The sequence below is a fragment of the Miniopterus natalensis genome, chromosome 5, assembly GCF_054644295.1.
Source record: "Miniopterus natalensis isolate mMinNat1 chromosome 5, mMinNat1.hap1, whole genome shotgun sequence".
In the NCBI taxonomy this organism is placed as follows: domain Eukaryota; kingdom Metazoa; phylum Chordata; class Mammalia; order Chiroptera; family Miniopteridae; genus Miniopterus; species Miniopterus natalensis.
This window is the reverse complement of record NC_142085.1, coordinates 56,524,253-56,540,407: the sequence shown is the minus strand read 5'-3', so window position 1 is coordinate 56,540,407 and position 16,155 is coordinate 56,524,253. Positions and strand designations below refer to the sequence as shown.

The 16,155-nt window shown below is 33.4% G+C and overlaps 1 protein-coding gene across 1 annotated transcript in view; it reads right to left on the bottom strand.

Annotated features, from left to right (window-relative positions):
- The window catches only part of AFG1L (AFG1 like ATPase), a 132,532-nt gene that overhangs the window by 73,346 nt on the left and 43,031 nt on the right, over window positions 1-16,155 (bottom strand). Inside the window, exons 6-7 of the mRNA XM_016217519.2 lie at window positions 11,539-11,638; window positions 2,234-2,292 (exon numbers count right to left, since the gene is read on the bottom strand). Of these exons, the coding sequence (XP_016073005.1) occupies window positions 2,234-2,292; window positions 11,539-11,638 (159 nt within the window). The remainder of the gene's footprint in view (window positions 1-2,233; window positions 2,293-11,538; window positions 11,639-16,155) is intronic.

The following is a 16,155-nucleotide window of genomic DNA, read 5'->3' as shown; positions in this document are numbered from 1 at the left end:
AAATACTTTTTACCAATAGCTTGTAAGTTTTTGTTATTTTTCAATACTATAAGCAACAAATCACAAGCTCTTGTAGTAAATTACAAACTTGTTATCAAAGTAAATTTCAATCTTGTTTATAATCTCTTTTAATTAAATTAAGATTCTCTATTTGTTTTAAGATTGACTTCTGCTATACATTTCCCTCAGATGGACCAAAATCAAAGAGTAATACTAACATATGTGAATAGGCAAAATGTCATTTAAATTATAATAATACAACCTATTCTCACAATAGAAACTTCATATGCCCACAGAAAAGCTCCAGGAAAACCAGCTCTAATGTACAGGTCATCAGGCTGACATTTTGTTGCATGTGAAAAGTCTTTTGAATAAATGAGGCTTTTTATATCTTTTCTCATCCAATCTAGTATTTATTTTTCTGGGAATTTCAGTTCATGTTCAATTTCAAATTGTGTATGGTTTATCTCACTTCTTTTTTTACTTTTTATTTATTGATTGAGAAAGACAGGAAGGGGGACAGAGAAACATCAGTTTGTTCTCACTTATTGACGCATTCATCGGTGCCCTGACCGGAGATCGAACCCACAACCTTGGCTTCTCCGGTCTATGCTCCAACCGACTGAGCTACCCGGCCAGGGTTCATCTCAGTTCCTGTTTGATTCCAAATCTGAATTACTCATCTGTTTGACTTTCCTTCCTCTTCAAAAAAAACATTAAGGGTGGGATAGAGAAAAAAATTAAATTCAATCTGTCCAATTTAGTTGCCTATTAATAATGCTGTTGTTATATATCAAACTATGATAAATTACTCGCCAAAAAATAATGTTTGGGGTTAAAAAACAGGACAGCTACTAAGTCCCCTGAGAACCTTTGAACTTGTTTCATTCTGTGAACATTTTCTCTTTATATTTTGTGCATTTCATGCTATATAAAGATACTATTTTTAGCCCTTATTTTTCTTAGTTTCACTGTTTATAGTTTGGTATCTATGTATATATTTTACTTTGGATTCCTGGCATGGAGAAAATACTGCAAATCGACCTTCTCCCCATATGCAGAACATGAATATAAAGGGGGAAAAATTACTAACAGCATAATTTTCAAAAATTACTTTTCCCTACATCTATAAATATCTCAGAGAAATTAAAATCCTCTGGGAAACTAAAACTGGTCAAGGAAACAGATGTTTGAAGTCTTCTAAGTATATATAGCACAGGGAATAAAGTTTGGCACCAACAACAATTGCAACTAAAGTGTATTTCAGAAAAACTGTCTGACTATATCTTTAGAATATTTGAAGATAAAATGTTTTTACTCCTCCTTCTTGGTAAGAATCTTTGAGGTTTTAGTTGTGTGTGTGTGTGTGTGTTTAAATACAACTTTATCCTTTCTTCAGACATGTTATTATGGCCTGGGAAAAATTATGTACCTAAAAAATATGGAAATTATATTTTGGCACATAATTATGCTTCTTTTTTGGTAGTTATTACATTTGGCTTTGTTACAGGTATTTTTGTACATATTGTATACCCAATTAGATTATAAATGACTTGCAAGCAAAAAAACATAGATTATTTCACAATATATTACCCATTGTGCCTCATGTTGCACTTTGCATATAGTGCAATGTGGAATTGTTGAATAATCATGTAAAAATGCTTAAAATTAACAGTGAAAAGGAAGGCTATTTTATTCTTAGTCATATTGTAATGAAGACTATTTTAAACTCTATGCAGTGATGATACACACAAATATTTAAACTATTTATGTGCCTCAACTTGACATAATTTCCTGGTAACTTGATGGCAATCACATTTAAATATATTAGAATATTTTTGTAATAATGTTACTCTAGAATAGCAACTTTAATAGCTGGGAAAACATGTTAACCTGAAGAAAACAGGAATATTACCCATTTTTTTCAGAAATCAATGTATAAGTTTAAATATTCTAGTATAATATTTATGAGCAAACCTCAAATTAAAATGCAAACTATTAAATGTTTCAGTTAGATAATAATTTAGACTGTATTTTGTAATTTTTCTTGTGTACACATTAATGAACAATACATAAAAGATTATTTTCTCCTTTAGTGTCTTTGACTACTACCACCAAAAAAATATCAAAATGAATTCTGCTTGAAGGCTGTACCATAGCAATCTCATAAAAGCCCTCATTTATCAATCAATATGATATTAGTCAGTGAACACAAGTAAGTGATTTTCCTTACCTTCAGGACAGCTATGAATGGTACAAAGTTAGCTCTTTGTAGTCCATTTTTATAGAGATCTGAAAGAAAAAATTGGTATTAGCTCTTTACTTACCCTAAATCATAATGTAAGCTTGTATTTTAGCCTAACAAATAAAGCTTCCTACTGATAAAAAACATAAAGGAGCAAAAGAGGAAAAATAACCAAAATTGGTTTCTATTCTGGTACTAAACAAAATTCATTATATCCTTAATAAGAAAAAAATATTACAATCACAGAAAGAAGATCAAAAGGCATTCCATCAAATTAGTTTTAAACTATAATAAAAATCAATAAAAGAATTTGGAAGACATCACAAATGATCATAAATAATAACCCAACAAAAGAAAGTGATATATTTTAAATATTTAATATTTGAATATACAGAATTCTACTTTTTCTCAATATATAATAAGACTTCTCAGTACACAATTAAACTAGTGTAGTAAGATCAGCCTTTTAAGAAAACACATCAACTGTCTCCACCGAGAGTTGCAGTGGTTTCCTGCTTCAACAGTGCTTGGATGGAACCAGTGCCTGACGTTCCAGCCAGCCTCCCAGTCCAACCTTCCACCACCTCCTCACAGTGCCCTGGGACTGCCCCAAGGGCCACCCCATCCCACCCCTGTTCCCCCACCCCGCCGCAGCTCCAGCACTGCACAGCCACCTCTCCTCAGCCGCCCACAGCCGCCCACCGAGATGAAGGCATCCACCTTGCAAGAACCAGACCTTGACAACTGCGAGAATGCAATGGAGTTACACTTGGGAAAAAGTATGAGTCAGTCACTACTGGATTTGCACAAACTGGCCACTGAAAAAATAACTCTCATTTGTGTCACTTCATTGAGATACTACTTGAATGAGTAGGTGATATCTATCAAAGAGTTGAGTGACCACATAACCAACCTGCAGAGGTTAGGGGTCCCTGAAATTGGCATGGCAGAGTATCTCTGACAAGCACTCCCTGAGTGACAATAAAGAAAGCTAAGCCTTAGGCTGGCTTCCCATAGCAAAGAGAGTGACGTCCTGGTCACCAAAGCAGTACATGCACGTTGAAGTTACTTTTACCTTTTCTATAGGTTGTACCAAATTATCCACTTATGTTCTTTCATTTGTACCATTCCTTCAAATAAAGTAATTTGCTACCCAAAAAAGAAAAAAAGAACCCACATCAATAGACAGAACTCTGCATGTATTTGCATCAAAATTATATATCTGACATTAAGGTAAATGACATTAAGACCAATCTGCTTTATTTTCCTACATTTTAACTTCTCTTTATTGTTGAAAGTATTACAGATGTCCCCTTCCCCCCCCCCCCCCACTGATCCCCTCCACCCTGCACACACACACCCAGGCCTTCCCCACACTGTTGTCTGTGTCCATGGGTTATGCATGTATGTATATAAGCTCTTAGGTTATTCTCTCCCCTCGCCCCCCACCCCCACCTTCCCTCTGAGATTCACCAGTCTGTTCCATGCTTCTATGTCTCTGGATCTTTTTTGTTCATCAGTTTATTTTGTTCATTAGATTCCACACATGAGTGAGATCATGTGATATTTGTCTTTCTCTGACAGGCTTATTTCACTTAGCATAATACTCTCTAGGGCCCACAACGCTGTCTCAAAGGGTAAGGGATCCTTTAAAAGAAATTATCTAAAACTCAAAACTCCATTCTTAAAAGGCTGTAAATTTAATGCAATTATATATCATAAACAGGTAGTATTTACTGCCTTAGAATGGTGTTTTACATATATGTATATGTCACTTTGTATGTTCACACACATACAAACACATATACACATATACTGTCAAGAGCGAACAAGTTGAAAGGAGCAACAAAATTTTAAACCTTGCATATTTTTCTTTTAAAATATAGACTTGGAATATTTTTTCAAGGGGTTGAAATTTCATTACATATAAAATATTCCATTTAAAAGTCAACTCTATAAAGCAATGAAATTTTAAAAATAAAAAGTATTTATAAAAATGGGAACTATAAAAAGTTTTCTCAATAATAAAAAGCACAAATTAGCGTATGTGCCTCAATTTTTCTTAAAGTATTGAATTATGAGATCCTTTCTATATTTCTTTGTTCGGAGAAAAGTTGGTAACTAAGAAAGACTTCAACTGCCATATTTACTTACAGAAATAAAATATGATCATTAGGAAACATTTATTCTCTTAAGAAAAATATTTATCATATCATTATAGTAAAGAAAGTATTTGCATTAGCCTCTGGTGAATTAAGGACCAGTGGCCTTAATTCAGCTACATTTAAAATTTTTACTTATGGATATTATAAAAGGTAATAATGCTGACATGGCTATATGAATTTCAAAATTCAAAATGAGATCTTTTCTTTCTTATAATAAATATCTTGAATAAGTAAAATGAGTTTAAAGTTAGGTATTTTCATAGTCTTCCCTAATTACCAAGTTGCTGGGGAAGAAAATGTTGCTGCGTGGTAAGAGTGGACAGCCATGATTGCGGTAAGGGGTAAAAATTGAAAATAAAATAATTTTTTTTTAAAATATATCTTTATTGATTTCAGAGAGAGGAAAGGAGAGGGAGAGAGAGAGCTAGGAACATCAATGATGAGAGAGTCATTGATCGGCTGCAGCCCGCAACCCGGGCATGTGCCCTGACCGGGAATCGAACCCTGATCGCCTGGATCCTAGGTTGACGCTTAACCACTGAGCCACACCCAGCTGGGCAAAAAGAAAATAATTTTTAAATCACACTCAATGTTTATAACAGCTTTATTCATAATAGCTATTCATAATAGCTAAAAACTGCAACTTTGTTTGTAATAGCCAAAAACTGGAAGAAATCCAAAGGTTCATCATTAGGTGAATGGATACACAAACTGTGACATATCTGTACAATGAAATGCTACTCAGCGATCAAGAAAGGGACAAAGTATCCATACACACAAAAAATAGATGACTCTCAAAGTAATTATGCAGAGTAAAAGAGGCCAGCCCCCCCAAAATGAGCACATACTGTGTGATTCCACTTACATAAAACTCCAGAAAAAAGCCTATCTATAGTAACAGAAAGTAAATCAGTAGGCTGCCTGCAAAGGGGGATGTGGGACAGGGATGGCAGGGAGAGATGAAAAAAAGGGATGAGGGAAGTTTGGGGTGTGAAAGAATGTTCATTATGTTGACTGTGGTGGTGGTTTCACAGATACATACATATGTCAATATTTTAAAAATTGTATCCTTGATATATGTGCCATTTACTGTATGTCGATTATGACAATAAGTTCTTTTAAAATTTATTGGGGGGAAACATACACAGCATTAGTGAACATCAAAGAACACAATGCTATAGAATTAAAACTAAGATACTACACTAATGAAAATTTATGTTAAGGTAAACTTTTAGTCTTCTTACTCATGGAGTATCTTTTTTTATGGACATAAAAGGTTCTGAGATGTAACTTAACAAGCATGCACCTTTGTCATTAGTTAGCTAATGATAAAGAGATGTAAAGGCCCACATGTAATATTCTTGATTAAGATTTCTACTCATCAGCAAAGTTAAAGAATAATAACAATGCTTTTAAGTCTTTAAGATATCCTTTTTAACAGTTAACTTTTTTAAAAAATCAGCCTTTACAAGGATATATAATTCAAACTTTATGCTCTGGAAATTATTTTCTAAACAAAATTCTAAACAGAATTCATCTTGAAAACTTTCAGGATTTTATAGGACACTTAAGTGAAAAATGGGAACTGTAAAAAGTTTTCTCAATTAAAAAAACCACAAATTGTACTCATTAAAATGAAGAGTTTTTTGCAGTTCAAATAATATGATAATTATCTATGCATTAGATCCATCTCCTGAAATGTTATTTAGCTAACAAAATTGTTAATATTTGTTGTTTAATATTATTTTTCTTAGACATAAAGATTTTATATATTTATATCAACATTTGCATTATTTACTAAATACTATTTAAAATTCAGCATAAGTTCTTGCCTACATTTTTTTAGTGATCTCTGAACAGAGCTAAATGAGCACTTGGTATATAAGATAGAATGGTGAAATTATGGGACATTCAGTTTTCGAGACTGGTATAAGGACCTCTACATTCTCCTCAGTGAATAGCTATAATAATACTTACAGAGGAAATACATGCAAAGAGGATTTTTAAAGTGATTACAAGGATCTACAGAAATACTTTGGAAATGCACATGGATATGCAGATCTTATCCTTAAAAATCCAAGTGTCAAAACCTACAGGGTGAGCCCTAGCCGGTTTGGTTCAGTTGGTTAGAGCATCGGCCTGTGGACTGACGTGTTCTGGGTTCAATTCCAGCAAAGGGCACATACTCGGTTGCAGGCTTGATCCCTGGACAGGGTCACTGTGTGTCTCTGTCTCTATCTCTGTTTGCCTGTCTGTCTATCTCTCTCTCCCACTTCCACTCTCTCTGAAAAGCAATGGAAAAAATATCCTTGGGTGAGAATTAAAGAAATAAAAATAAAAATAAAAAAAACCAACAGGGTGAAATAAATGCTTATTTATATAAATATTATCAGTTTAGAGTAAGAAAAACTTTTTAGACAAGCAAGGAAAAGGAGTTTTCTTATAAATGAACACAAAATAATTTTACAGTTTCATGAACCAATCTGATTTATCCTTCCAGGAGATCCTTCTTTTTTAAGAGTTTTACGTTTTAGTACTTTTTAAAAAAAAATTATTTTAGAGGGAAAGAATAAAGGACACACACACAGAGAAACATCGATTTGTTGTTCCATTTATTTATGGATTCATTGGAAGCTTTAAAGTCTTTGTGTGCGAATTCCAACACAGGGGTCATATTGGGGTTGGTCTGTTGCTTGTTTTTTTCTCTTGAGGATAGATCCTATTTTCTCATTCTTCACTTTGGAATTGTATCCTGGACCTTGTGGATTCTGTTTGATTTTCTGAAGAGTGCTGAGATTTCTGTTTTAGCAGGAAATTACCTTGACTGGACTCTAACTAAAACCTCAAATCTCAGATCAGTCCCCTATCCTCAGTTAGGTGGCTTGTAGTCTACCCTGTAAACGTATGGTTCAGAGGTCAGTCAGAGATTTAGGCAGGATTTATACACAGAACTTTGGGTTATATCAATCTAGTTCTCTCTCGGATTCATTTCTCATATTTAAGCAGTAGTGCTTGCCTCAAATTCTGCCAGCTGGGCCTTCAGGCCAGATGACTGGGTGTTTTACATTATAACTTCAGACACCCAATGCAGCACTCACTTTACCTGCTCTAAAGCTGATAGCCATTTTAAAAATGGGAAATTCTCTCCATTTTGGACCCTCTTCCAAGTTTTGTCTCCCTGCTAGAATTTGCCTTTGTCCACTCTCTAGGATTTTCAGATATTATAAATTTTGTCCAGAATTTATTATTGCTGTCTGCAAGAAGATCATTTAGCTAGGAGAAATATTTTTCTTTGATCTTTTGTTTTTTCAAGTAATTTAAAAAGTAGAAGACACAGCTTAAATTCTAAAATACTTTATATTTCCCTAGTTATTAGTGCCACAAATGATAATAGCCAATCAGTAACTGTAAATGTTCTCCAAGGGAAACAAAGTTAGCAAATATATAAGCAAGCAGTAACTGCAAATATTCAATTCATTTATACTCAATTCATTATTATGATCAGTTTTCTTATTTCAAGCATTTTGTTTTTGTTTTTGTTAATCCTCACCAGAGGATATTTTCCCATTGATTTTTAGAGAGAGTGGAAGAGAGAGAGAGAAACATCAATGAGAGAGAGACACATCGATTAATTGTCTCCCGCACATGCCCTGACCAGGGCCAGGGTTTGAACCTTCAAACCTTGTCTCAGAATCAAACCCAAGACCCTCTGGTGCTCGGAATGACACTCTAACCACTGATCCACATTGGCCAGGGCTTCAAGCCTTTCTTTTTAAAAAGTTCACATTAAAACCTCTTTCCTCCATGGGATTTATTTACGTTTTTTCATCATTTTATTTTCTTTGTTCTATTTCTACACACTAGCAAAGCTTAAGTTGTTTTCCTAAATCACTAATTTCATTTTTCTTTAGTTTAAATTCTATACTTTAGTGCTTCTAATGCTGATTTTTATTGATTTAATTTAATCTCTTTTGGCTTTCTTTCATTTCAGCTGATTTCTTAGTAAAAAGATTTTCAACTCAATCTGTTGTCTTCTCTCATCTTAGATCTTTGACATCACAGAGTGCATGTTTTTCTGATTTTAAAGAACACAAAACAGAAATTTTCTAACACTTACTTCTTGTTCCTACTTATTGTTCCCATATTAGGGTTTTTGGGTTTTTTTATAACCTTTAAAAAGGAGTGGTATGACTAATCTTGGTGAAACCCTATAATCAGGATGTGTTTTTTCCTTGGGCAACCCCCTCACTATCACCTAGTTGTTCCTCTAATCTTTCTGTCTGTACTGTAATTCAATGTTACAAAGTGATAGCTGGCATCCTTAGCTTGTTCATACTTGTAGTAGGAATACTACAGTGTCCCCACTAAGCGTAATTCTGAACTGATATACATATATTTGGTATCATATTAAGAAACTATCCATTTTTTGTATTTTATGATGTGATTCTATCAAGAAAGATGTTGAATTATGCCAAATGCTCTTTCAGCTTTCATAGTGAACACCATTGAACTGAATTTTTTTCTCCCTAGAAATGTTAATATGATAAATTATATGGGGAGGGGGGACTAGGTTTATAATTGTTCATAGGGAAAATAATAATTAATAAATACTAGAATAAACTCTGTGTTTTATGTACTCAAAAACTGTAAAGCTACTTTTGCTTCACCCTATATTAGTGTGAGAGTGTGTGTGTGTGTAACTGTTAGCCAACTTTCTAGTGATATCCAGTCTTTTATTTACTATGGATATGCTGGCTTAAGGAAGAATCACATAGCGTTGTTGCCTGATAATCTAAGTAATACAGGATTATTCTTGGACATTCTAATGCTATCTGTATCATTGTCATTATAATAAATTGTAAATTCAAAACAAGGAAGTCCAGAATGCACTGTTCTCACAGTTTTTCTAGGTTTAGTCAATAGGGGACTTTTTCCTTTTGAGCACTTTGCATTTTACTATCGAAGAAGTATAATCATTTCAACTTACATATTTTATTTCCCCATAAAAATGTGTTCTTATTTTTTATTAAGCTCTTACTTTAATTATTAATTTTAATTTTTAATTAATTTAATCTATTAGTGTATTATTAATTTATTATTAGGGTTTCCATGAACTTAAATCTTATAATATTTTTCCCCACCAGAATATCATGGAATTTAAAAAATCTTGTTTCAGAACCTAAAAAGTGAATAGCATATATATGTGTGTGTGTGTGTGTGTGTGTGTGTGTGCTTTTAATTGTGGATTTTTGTTTCTGGCTCTTCTAATGACCTGACAAAAATATGTCTGGTTGTGCATAGGCCATATAAAGTATTTATCTAAATGACAAAATTGCTAAATAAATCATTAAGGTTTTATAAAAATAAGAAATTAAATACAAACTATCTCAATTCAATGGAACAATATAGATAAGCTAATAAGCTGAAATGTAATAGGTAGAAAAATCAACCACACAAAGAAGGGGAGAGACCTAGTTTGACAGTTCACATAGTAAGATCTGAGTGTATTAGCAGATTACAAATTCAATATGTCATCAATGTGACATGTTTATTTAAAACAAAACAACAGACTTATATTGCTCTTTTCAGTTTCATTAATAAACTCCATATTACCAATTCCAATGGTCAATTCTCCACCCCATTTTCACCTCCTAGCAGCATTTTAACAAAAGTGACCAGACCTCCTTTTCAAACCACTTTCCCTTTGCTGGCTTGACACTCTCTTGGTTCTCCTACCTCCCTGGCTGCTTTTTCCACCTTCCTTTGGTAGTGATGACTTCAATATTTATTTTTCCAGTCCCAACCTTTTCACTGAAATCCAAACACATATGCATATGCCTCACCATCTTAGAAAGCCCCACTTTGACTTCTCTATCCAAATCTGCTTCTCCTGTAGTCTTCACCATCTCAGTAAACAGCAACTTTATCCTTGCAATTGCTCAGGCTAAAGCCTTGAGTCATTAATCCCTCTCTCCCTCTTTTTTTTTATACCCTACATTCATTCCATCAGTAAGTCCTTTTGGCTCTGCCTACAAAATATATCCAGAATCCGACCACTCTTACCACCTTCACTGCTTCATCATCTCGCCTCAGGATTGTTGCAATCATCCTCTAAGTGGTCTCCTCACTTCCAACCTTGAAACTTGATCCCCACGGTCTATTCTCAATACTATAGCCAGAGAGTTCCTTTCAAAGCATGCATTCATTCAAAACTCATTCTAAGACTATTTATTGAAATCCATCTATGTGCCAGGCTTAGACTACATCTATGAACAGAAGAAATAAAAGTCACTGCCCTCACGAAGCTTTTGTATCTTGAAAAGGGACAATGAACTATAAATATAATAAGTAGATTATATGCTGGGCCCATTAGTGCTACAGGAAAAAAATAGAGCAGGTAAGGAGAAGCAGTACCAAAAAGAAGAGAAGGGTTATAGATTCAAATAGGGACATAAATCTAGGCTTCACTGGCAAAGCAACTTTTCAGCAAAGACCTGAAGGAGGTAAAGACTTGGTATTGCAGTTATCTAGCAGAAGACCATTCTAGGCAGAAAGACGTTAACATTAAGAATGCATAAATTATTATTTTTGGTTCCTTAGACCTTCAACTGACCACATGATGACCTGAAGAATATGAGATTTTAAACTTGGTTTTGTCTAAATATTAATTACATTTTACTTCTTAAATAATTTCCTAATAAACCACAAATGCTTTTTTAGAAATGATAAATGGAGTATTGGAAACTACTTATACAAATGAGCTTTAAGTCTTTTTTCAAAATTTAATGGGAATTTTGCCTTCCATTTCATTGAGTTTCTTTTATAAGCCATAAAAAGCGGTTAAAAAGGGCTGCATTTTTTGACACTCACATAGGTCATAACTAATCCTCAGAAAAACAGCCAGTACATCAAACACAGCAGATCACCTGGATTTAGTTTGCTAGGAATAGAAATATTTTTCAAATACAAATACTGACTGGTTTTTCAGATTAAGTCAATTATAAAACTAATGATAAGCAAATTCATCAGACTTATTCACACAATCAAATAAGTACAAAACTATGGATTTTTAAAAGCTTGTTAGTTTCCACCTAATTGGATGAGATTAGCACAATGTTTTGTTTTTACCTTCCGGTGGCCTGTTGGATGTTGCCACAACGACAACCCCATTTTTGAACAGATTTTCAAAAAGCTGTTTCAGAATCATGGCATCAGCAATGTCAGTGACCTATGGACAACAACACATTTGTTTTATTTTAATTTCACTTCTGCTCTAACAAATTTGCTAATGGCTCATCTCTTTTTTTTAAGGATGAAAGTGAATTCTAAAAGAAAAATTCTAATTATCATCATGAAGAAAAAAGTAGATAATTAAAAGCATGAAAAACCATATAGTAATCTTTTAACTTTACTCTTTTTTTTTGCAAGCCTATCATTTCTACACAAATTATCAAATGGCTCTTTATTAACTTCTTTTCTAGAACTACAGGTGGAAAGCACAGATAACTGTCCTAAACATTTACAAAGTCTAATTAATTAGAACTAACCTAACCAATTCCCTCCTCCTATTCCCATCACAGCACCCCCCTCCAAAAAAAAGAGAGAGAGAGAGAGAGGAAAAAAAAAAAAACACAGGCTGTCTGAGATTCCTAATACCTTTCTGGCAAAGGTCCCTCAAAAGGTGACTTTAAACGGTCATGGAACTTTAGAAATAAGGACAAGTAGCCAGTGAGACATAATCAGCTGCTGTTGAAAATAGAATGATATGACATAGATACTATTGTGCAATTGTTGCACAAAACAATTCAACAGATGGCCCATCACAAAAATAAGCAATTTTATTGTTCTTTTTAAGTGCCTTCTATTACTGTCCATGAATAATCAAAAGGCACTGCAGTCACTTCCAGCACAGCCAGCCTCTGATAACCTTCGTAAACACAAATATTCCTTAAACAAAAAATATTTTTTTTTTAAGTAACAAATTACAAGAATGGTTAATACAGTGCTTTAAAAAAAACTTCTGACAAAACGGGAAATGCAGAATGCAGATAAAATTATTTAATCTAAGTATAGAGATACATATAATTATTGATCTTTTCTAAAATTATTTTTTAAACCCACAATTAACAAATGAGCTTAATGATGACTTTTTTTGAAAGCTTTTAAAAATCACAAAGAAATACAGAAGTTAAGGAGGAGAGGAAGTTGACTTCAAAAATAAATGTGTAGTGAAGGTTGGTATTAATCATTGCACCTTCCCTTATGAATATAATGTGGGTTTTAGATGCCCTAGATGTAGAAATGTTCTGATCTTTCTTTAATAACACACAGATAATCTCAATAAAACTTGTTTCATATTTATAAAACATATCACAATATATATCACATTGTTATTTTTAAAGCATGTTAGAGTACATAGAAACTAGTGAAATTCTTTCAAATTAGATCAAAATACTAAAAGTTACCAACTAACTGGTTCTAACACAACTAACAACAATCTGGATTGGACAGGTCTCAAATCACTCTCTTTACAGTTGATATCTTACTCAAAAGTTTAATTATTTTCTTCCCACGTGAACAAAGCAAAACAAGACCAGGATATGGGAATGTGCAGATCTTTTTTTCTGTTTCAAGCTGTAACTTTAAAACATTAACTAAAATATACTGAAGGTTCTTATGTTAAAAAGACTTCAGGAACTTAGAAAGTGGTGATTAAAATGAAAAGGAAAGTGGTACTGATATTAATTAATTTGGAGCTTAGGATCACTGTCAAATTTTGCTTCCGCAAAAACACAGAGAGGGCCCTTTTCAAAGGCTTCAACACCAGTGGCATTTCTGATGAGAGGACAGGACAAGCTTGCAAATTTCATAGGCAACTGCACTTTTAAATTGGATTCCCAATACACTGACTTTTAAAAAGAGTATCAATGAAAAGTTACCCAATTTTAGAGAATAAAATGGTCATCTGACTATCTCACCGATTTTTTTGAAAACATTTAAAATAGCTTTTGTGCCCTACAATTCAGAAAACTGAAGGGACTTTTAGCTTATAACGCAGCATAAAGGTTTAAATGGAAAGCTGGAGAAAGCAAACAATAAAGACTTGTGGTTGAATTACCATTTGTTGTTTCTGTATTACAGAGTGTTTTTGCACTATCAGAGTAAAATAACTTGGAGAAGCTGTGGCTAATTAATAAAGCAGGAGTCACTCGGTGTAGCCGGGTGCCGGTGTATACTCTTTTGATCTTGTCCCTGTACTTGGTCAGCTTTGCTGGGGAACAGTAATTTTACAGTATAAGTGAACAGGAGACAACTGACCACACATTCTTCAAGAGCAGGCTTTTTCGGCACCCAGCATTTCATTACCACCAGGAACAAAAGAGAAGGCTACAGATTACCAATAAGGGTAGTCTGCTAACATAGAGAGTGGAGACATTTCATTAGCATTAAAGAGAAAAGATTTTTCATGACCTAGAGTTGCTTTCCATTACGACTCACTTAAATAAAAAGAGGGGGGGGGAATCTAATGGTTAATTTACATGTGTAAGTGCTTGAGTCTCAGTCAATCCCCTGATTGGTACAGGGCCATGTAATGAGTGACAAACATAAGCATGCATTATCAGTAATTAGTATTAGCACAAAAATAAGCACCTAGTTTTTATTACCAGTTTTTAATAGCTTTCCTGTTTTATAAAAATGGTCAAAACTATTTTTTAAATGGTATTTATAGCTTATAGAGGAGAATTTTGCATGATATTCTACTCATCAGAAATCTTTTGTTTTTTGAACCATAGTAATAAAACATTTATCCAGTGTTCCTTAAAAAAAGACAGAAAGAAATAACATTTTAAAAAATTGCTTTCCTTTAGTATTCTGATATCTTCAGAATCATTTTACAGAAACAGTTTAATAAGAGATACAAAGACGTCCCTAAAGAAAATTTTAAGGAAAACCTATTGTTTTATTTCAGCAACTAAAATACATAAAAACAACCTATCTAGACAAATTCTCAGAAAAATAAAAACAGTGTATCTGATACCACAGGTAAAACTGAAATGCTACACTTAGTAAAGATGACCGAGCTAATGAGGAATATATTCTGCAGATGCAATCTGAATGTTTCCAAAACATAATCTTAAAAATGCCTTAAATTCAAGAGCATAAAAAAGAAAAGATATATTCTTGTTTTTAAGCAGCAATAATTCCCATTCATCTTCCCAGTAAAATAAATGTTATATTAAATAACACCACCTAAAGGCCTATAATAACTAGTTAAAAATCAAAACTACTAATAGGATTCAATTTTAAAAGTGAAGTGGTAGTTGTAAATATATTGTTGTTACAATTAAAGTGCCTAAAAAATTATTTTCTAGTAAATCAGTAATGCATTGTACTAGGATTAATAGGCTTAAGGATAAAAAAAGTCCACCCAGCTCTAGATCTGTATGCTTAAAAACATAGTATAAGACATCATATACCAAGGAGAACAAGAACACTGATGATGGATTCAAGCTGAGTTAACAGCTGTGCAACCTTGGACAAGTTACTTAATCTCTCTGACCCTTAATTTCCTCATCAATACATGAAGGCAATACTTACAAAATTGTTATACTACATACAGTAGATCCTCAAGAAATGTTAATATGACTATTACCTGTATATAGTATGTATATACTATATAGTATTATAGTATGCTATACCATATTATAGTATAGTATGTATATACTATATGTATGCTAGTACAATTCCATATTATTTATGTATAGCTATATAGAATTTTAGCTGTAGATGTAATAATACAGAGCATTAAGAACATAGACACAAAGAAAGTACTAAATACATAGTAGCTAATATTACAGAATATACATATTAAAATGTAAGCATTCTAACAAATAAATGGCCATTACCTCAGATAGTTCATAAATTACAGATTTTAATTAGTAAGTAAACAAACATGGAAAAAATTCAACCATTGTTACTTAAAGGAACATACATTAAAACAGTGAGATACCTGTTAAATTAGACAAAAGTGTTAAGATAATTCAGTATGTTGACAGAAAAAAATGTGGGTTGTTAACTATATATAAGGGAAGTGGGATTTGGTTGGGGGACTACTTCAATAGTTATATGGCACTAGGACTTATTCACTCATTCACTCATTATTATTTCCTCAATCTCAAGCACTATTCTAGACATTTGAGCTACATCAATTAGCAAAATGAAAATTCCTGCATTCATGGTTACATTTCTATGGAGAAAATATATAACAAACAGCAATCCCACACAAGTTCAAGGCTGTTGACAAGCTTGTGCACTAGCTACTGTAGATCAGATGTCCAAATATGGTCCATTTGACTGTGAGACAGATAGGGTCCTATGGCTCTTTATGGAATGAGGAAACGAATGAATGAACATCAAAGCTAACCTCAATAGGGTGGCGATGCGGGCAGCTCCATCGCATCTGCTTTATCTCTGTTAGCAAGCAACATTTTACATAAGCGAGGGGCCTGTCTCCCCCTTGATCTCCCTTATACTTAACTGCAATTTGAAATACCCTTTTTGTTAGCTGCATTTCTTTTGCAAAACTCATTTAGAACATTAGTGGCCTGGTAATTGCTTTTTGTTTCCTTCTTCCCAACTGTGTATCAACCTTCTGAAATCTGAACTCAATAGAGAATGTCCAGGCTTGTGTTAGGAACTCACTATCAGGGCAACATTATGACTTTCGTGCGCCTGTGGCACTTT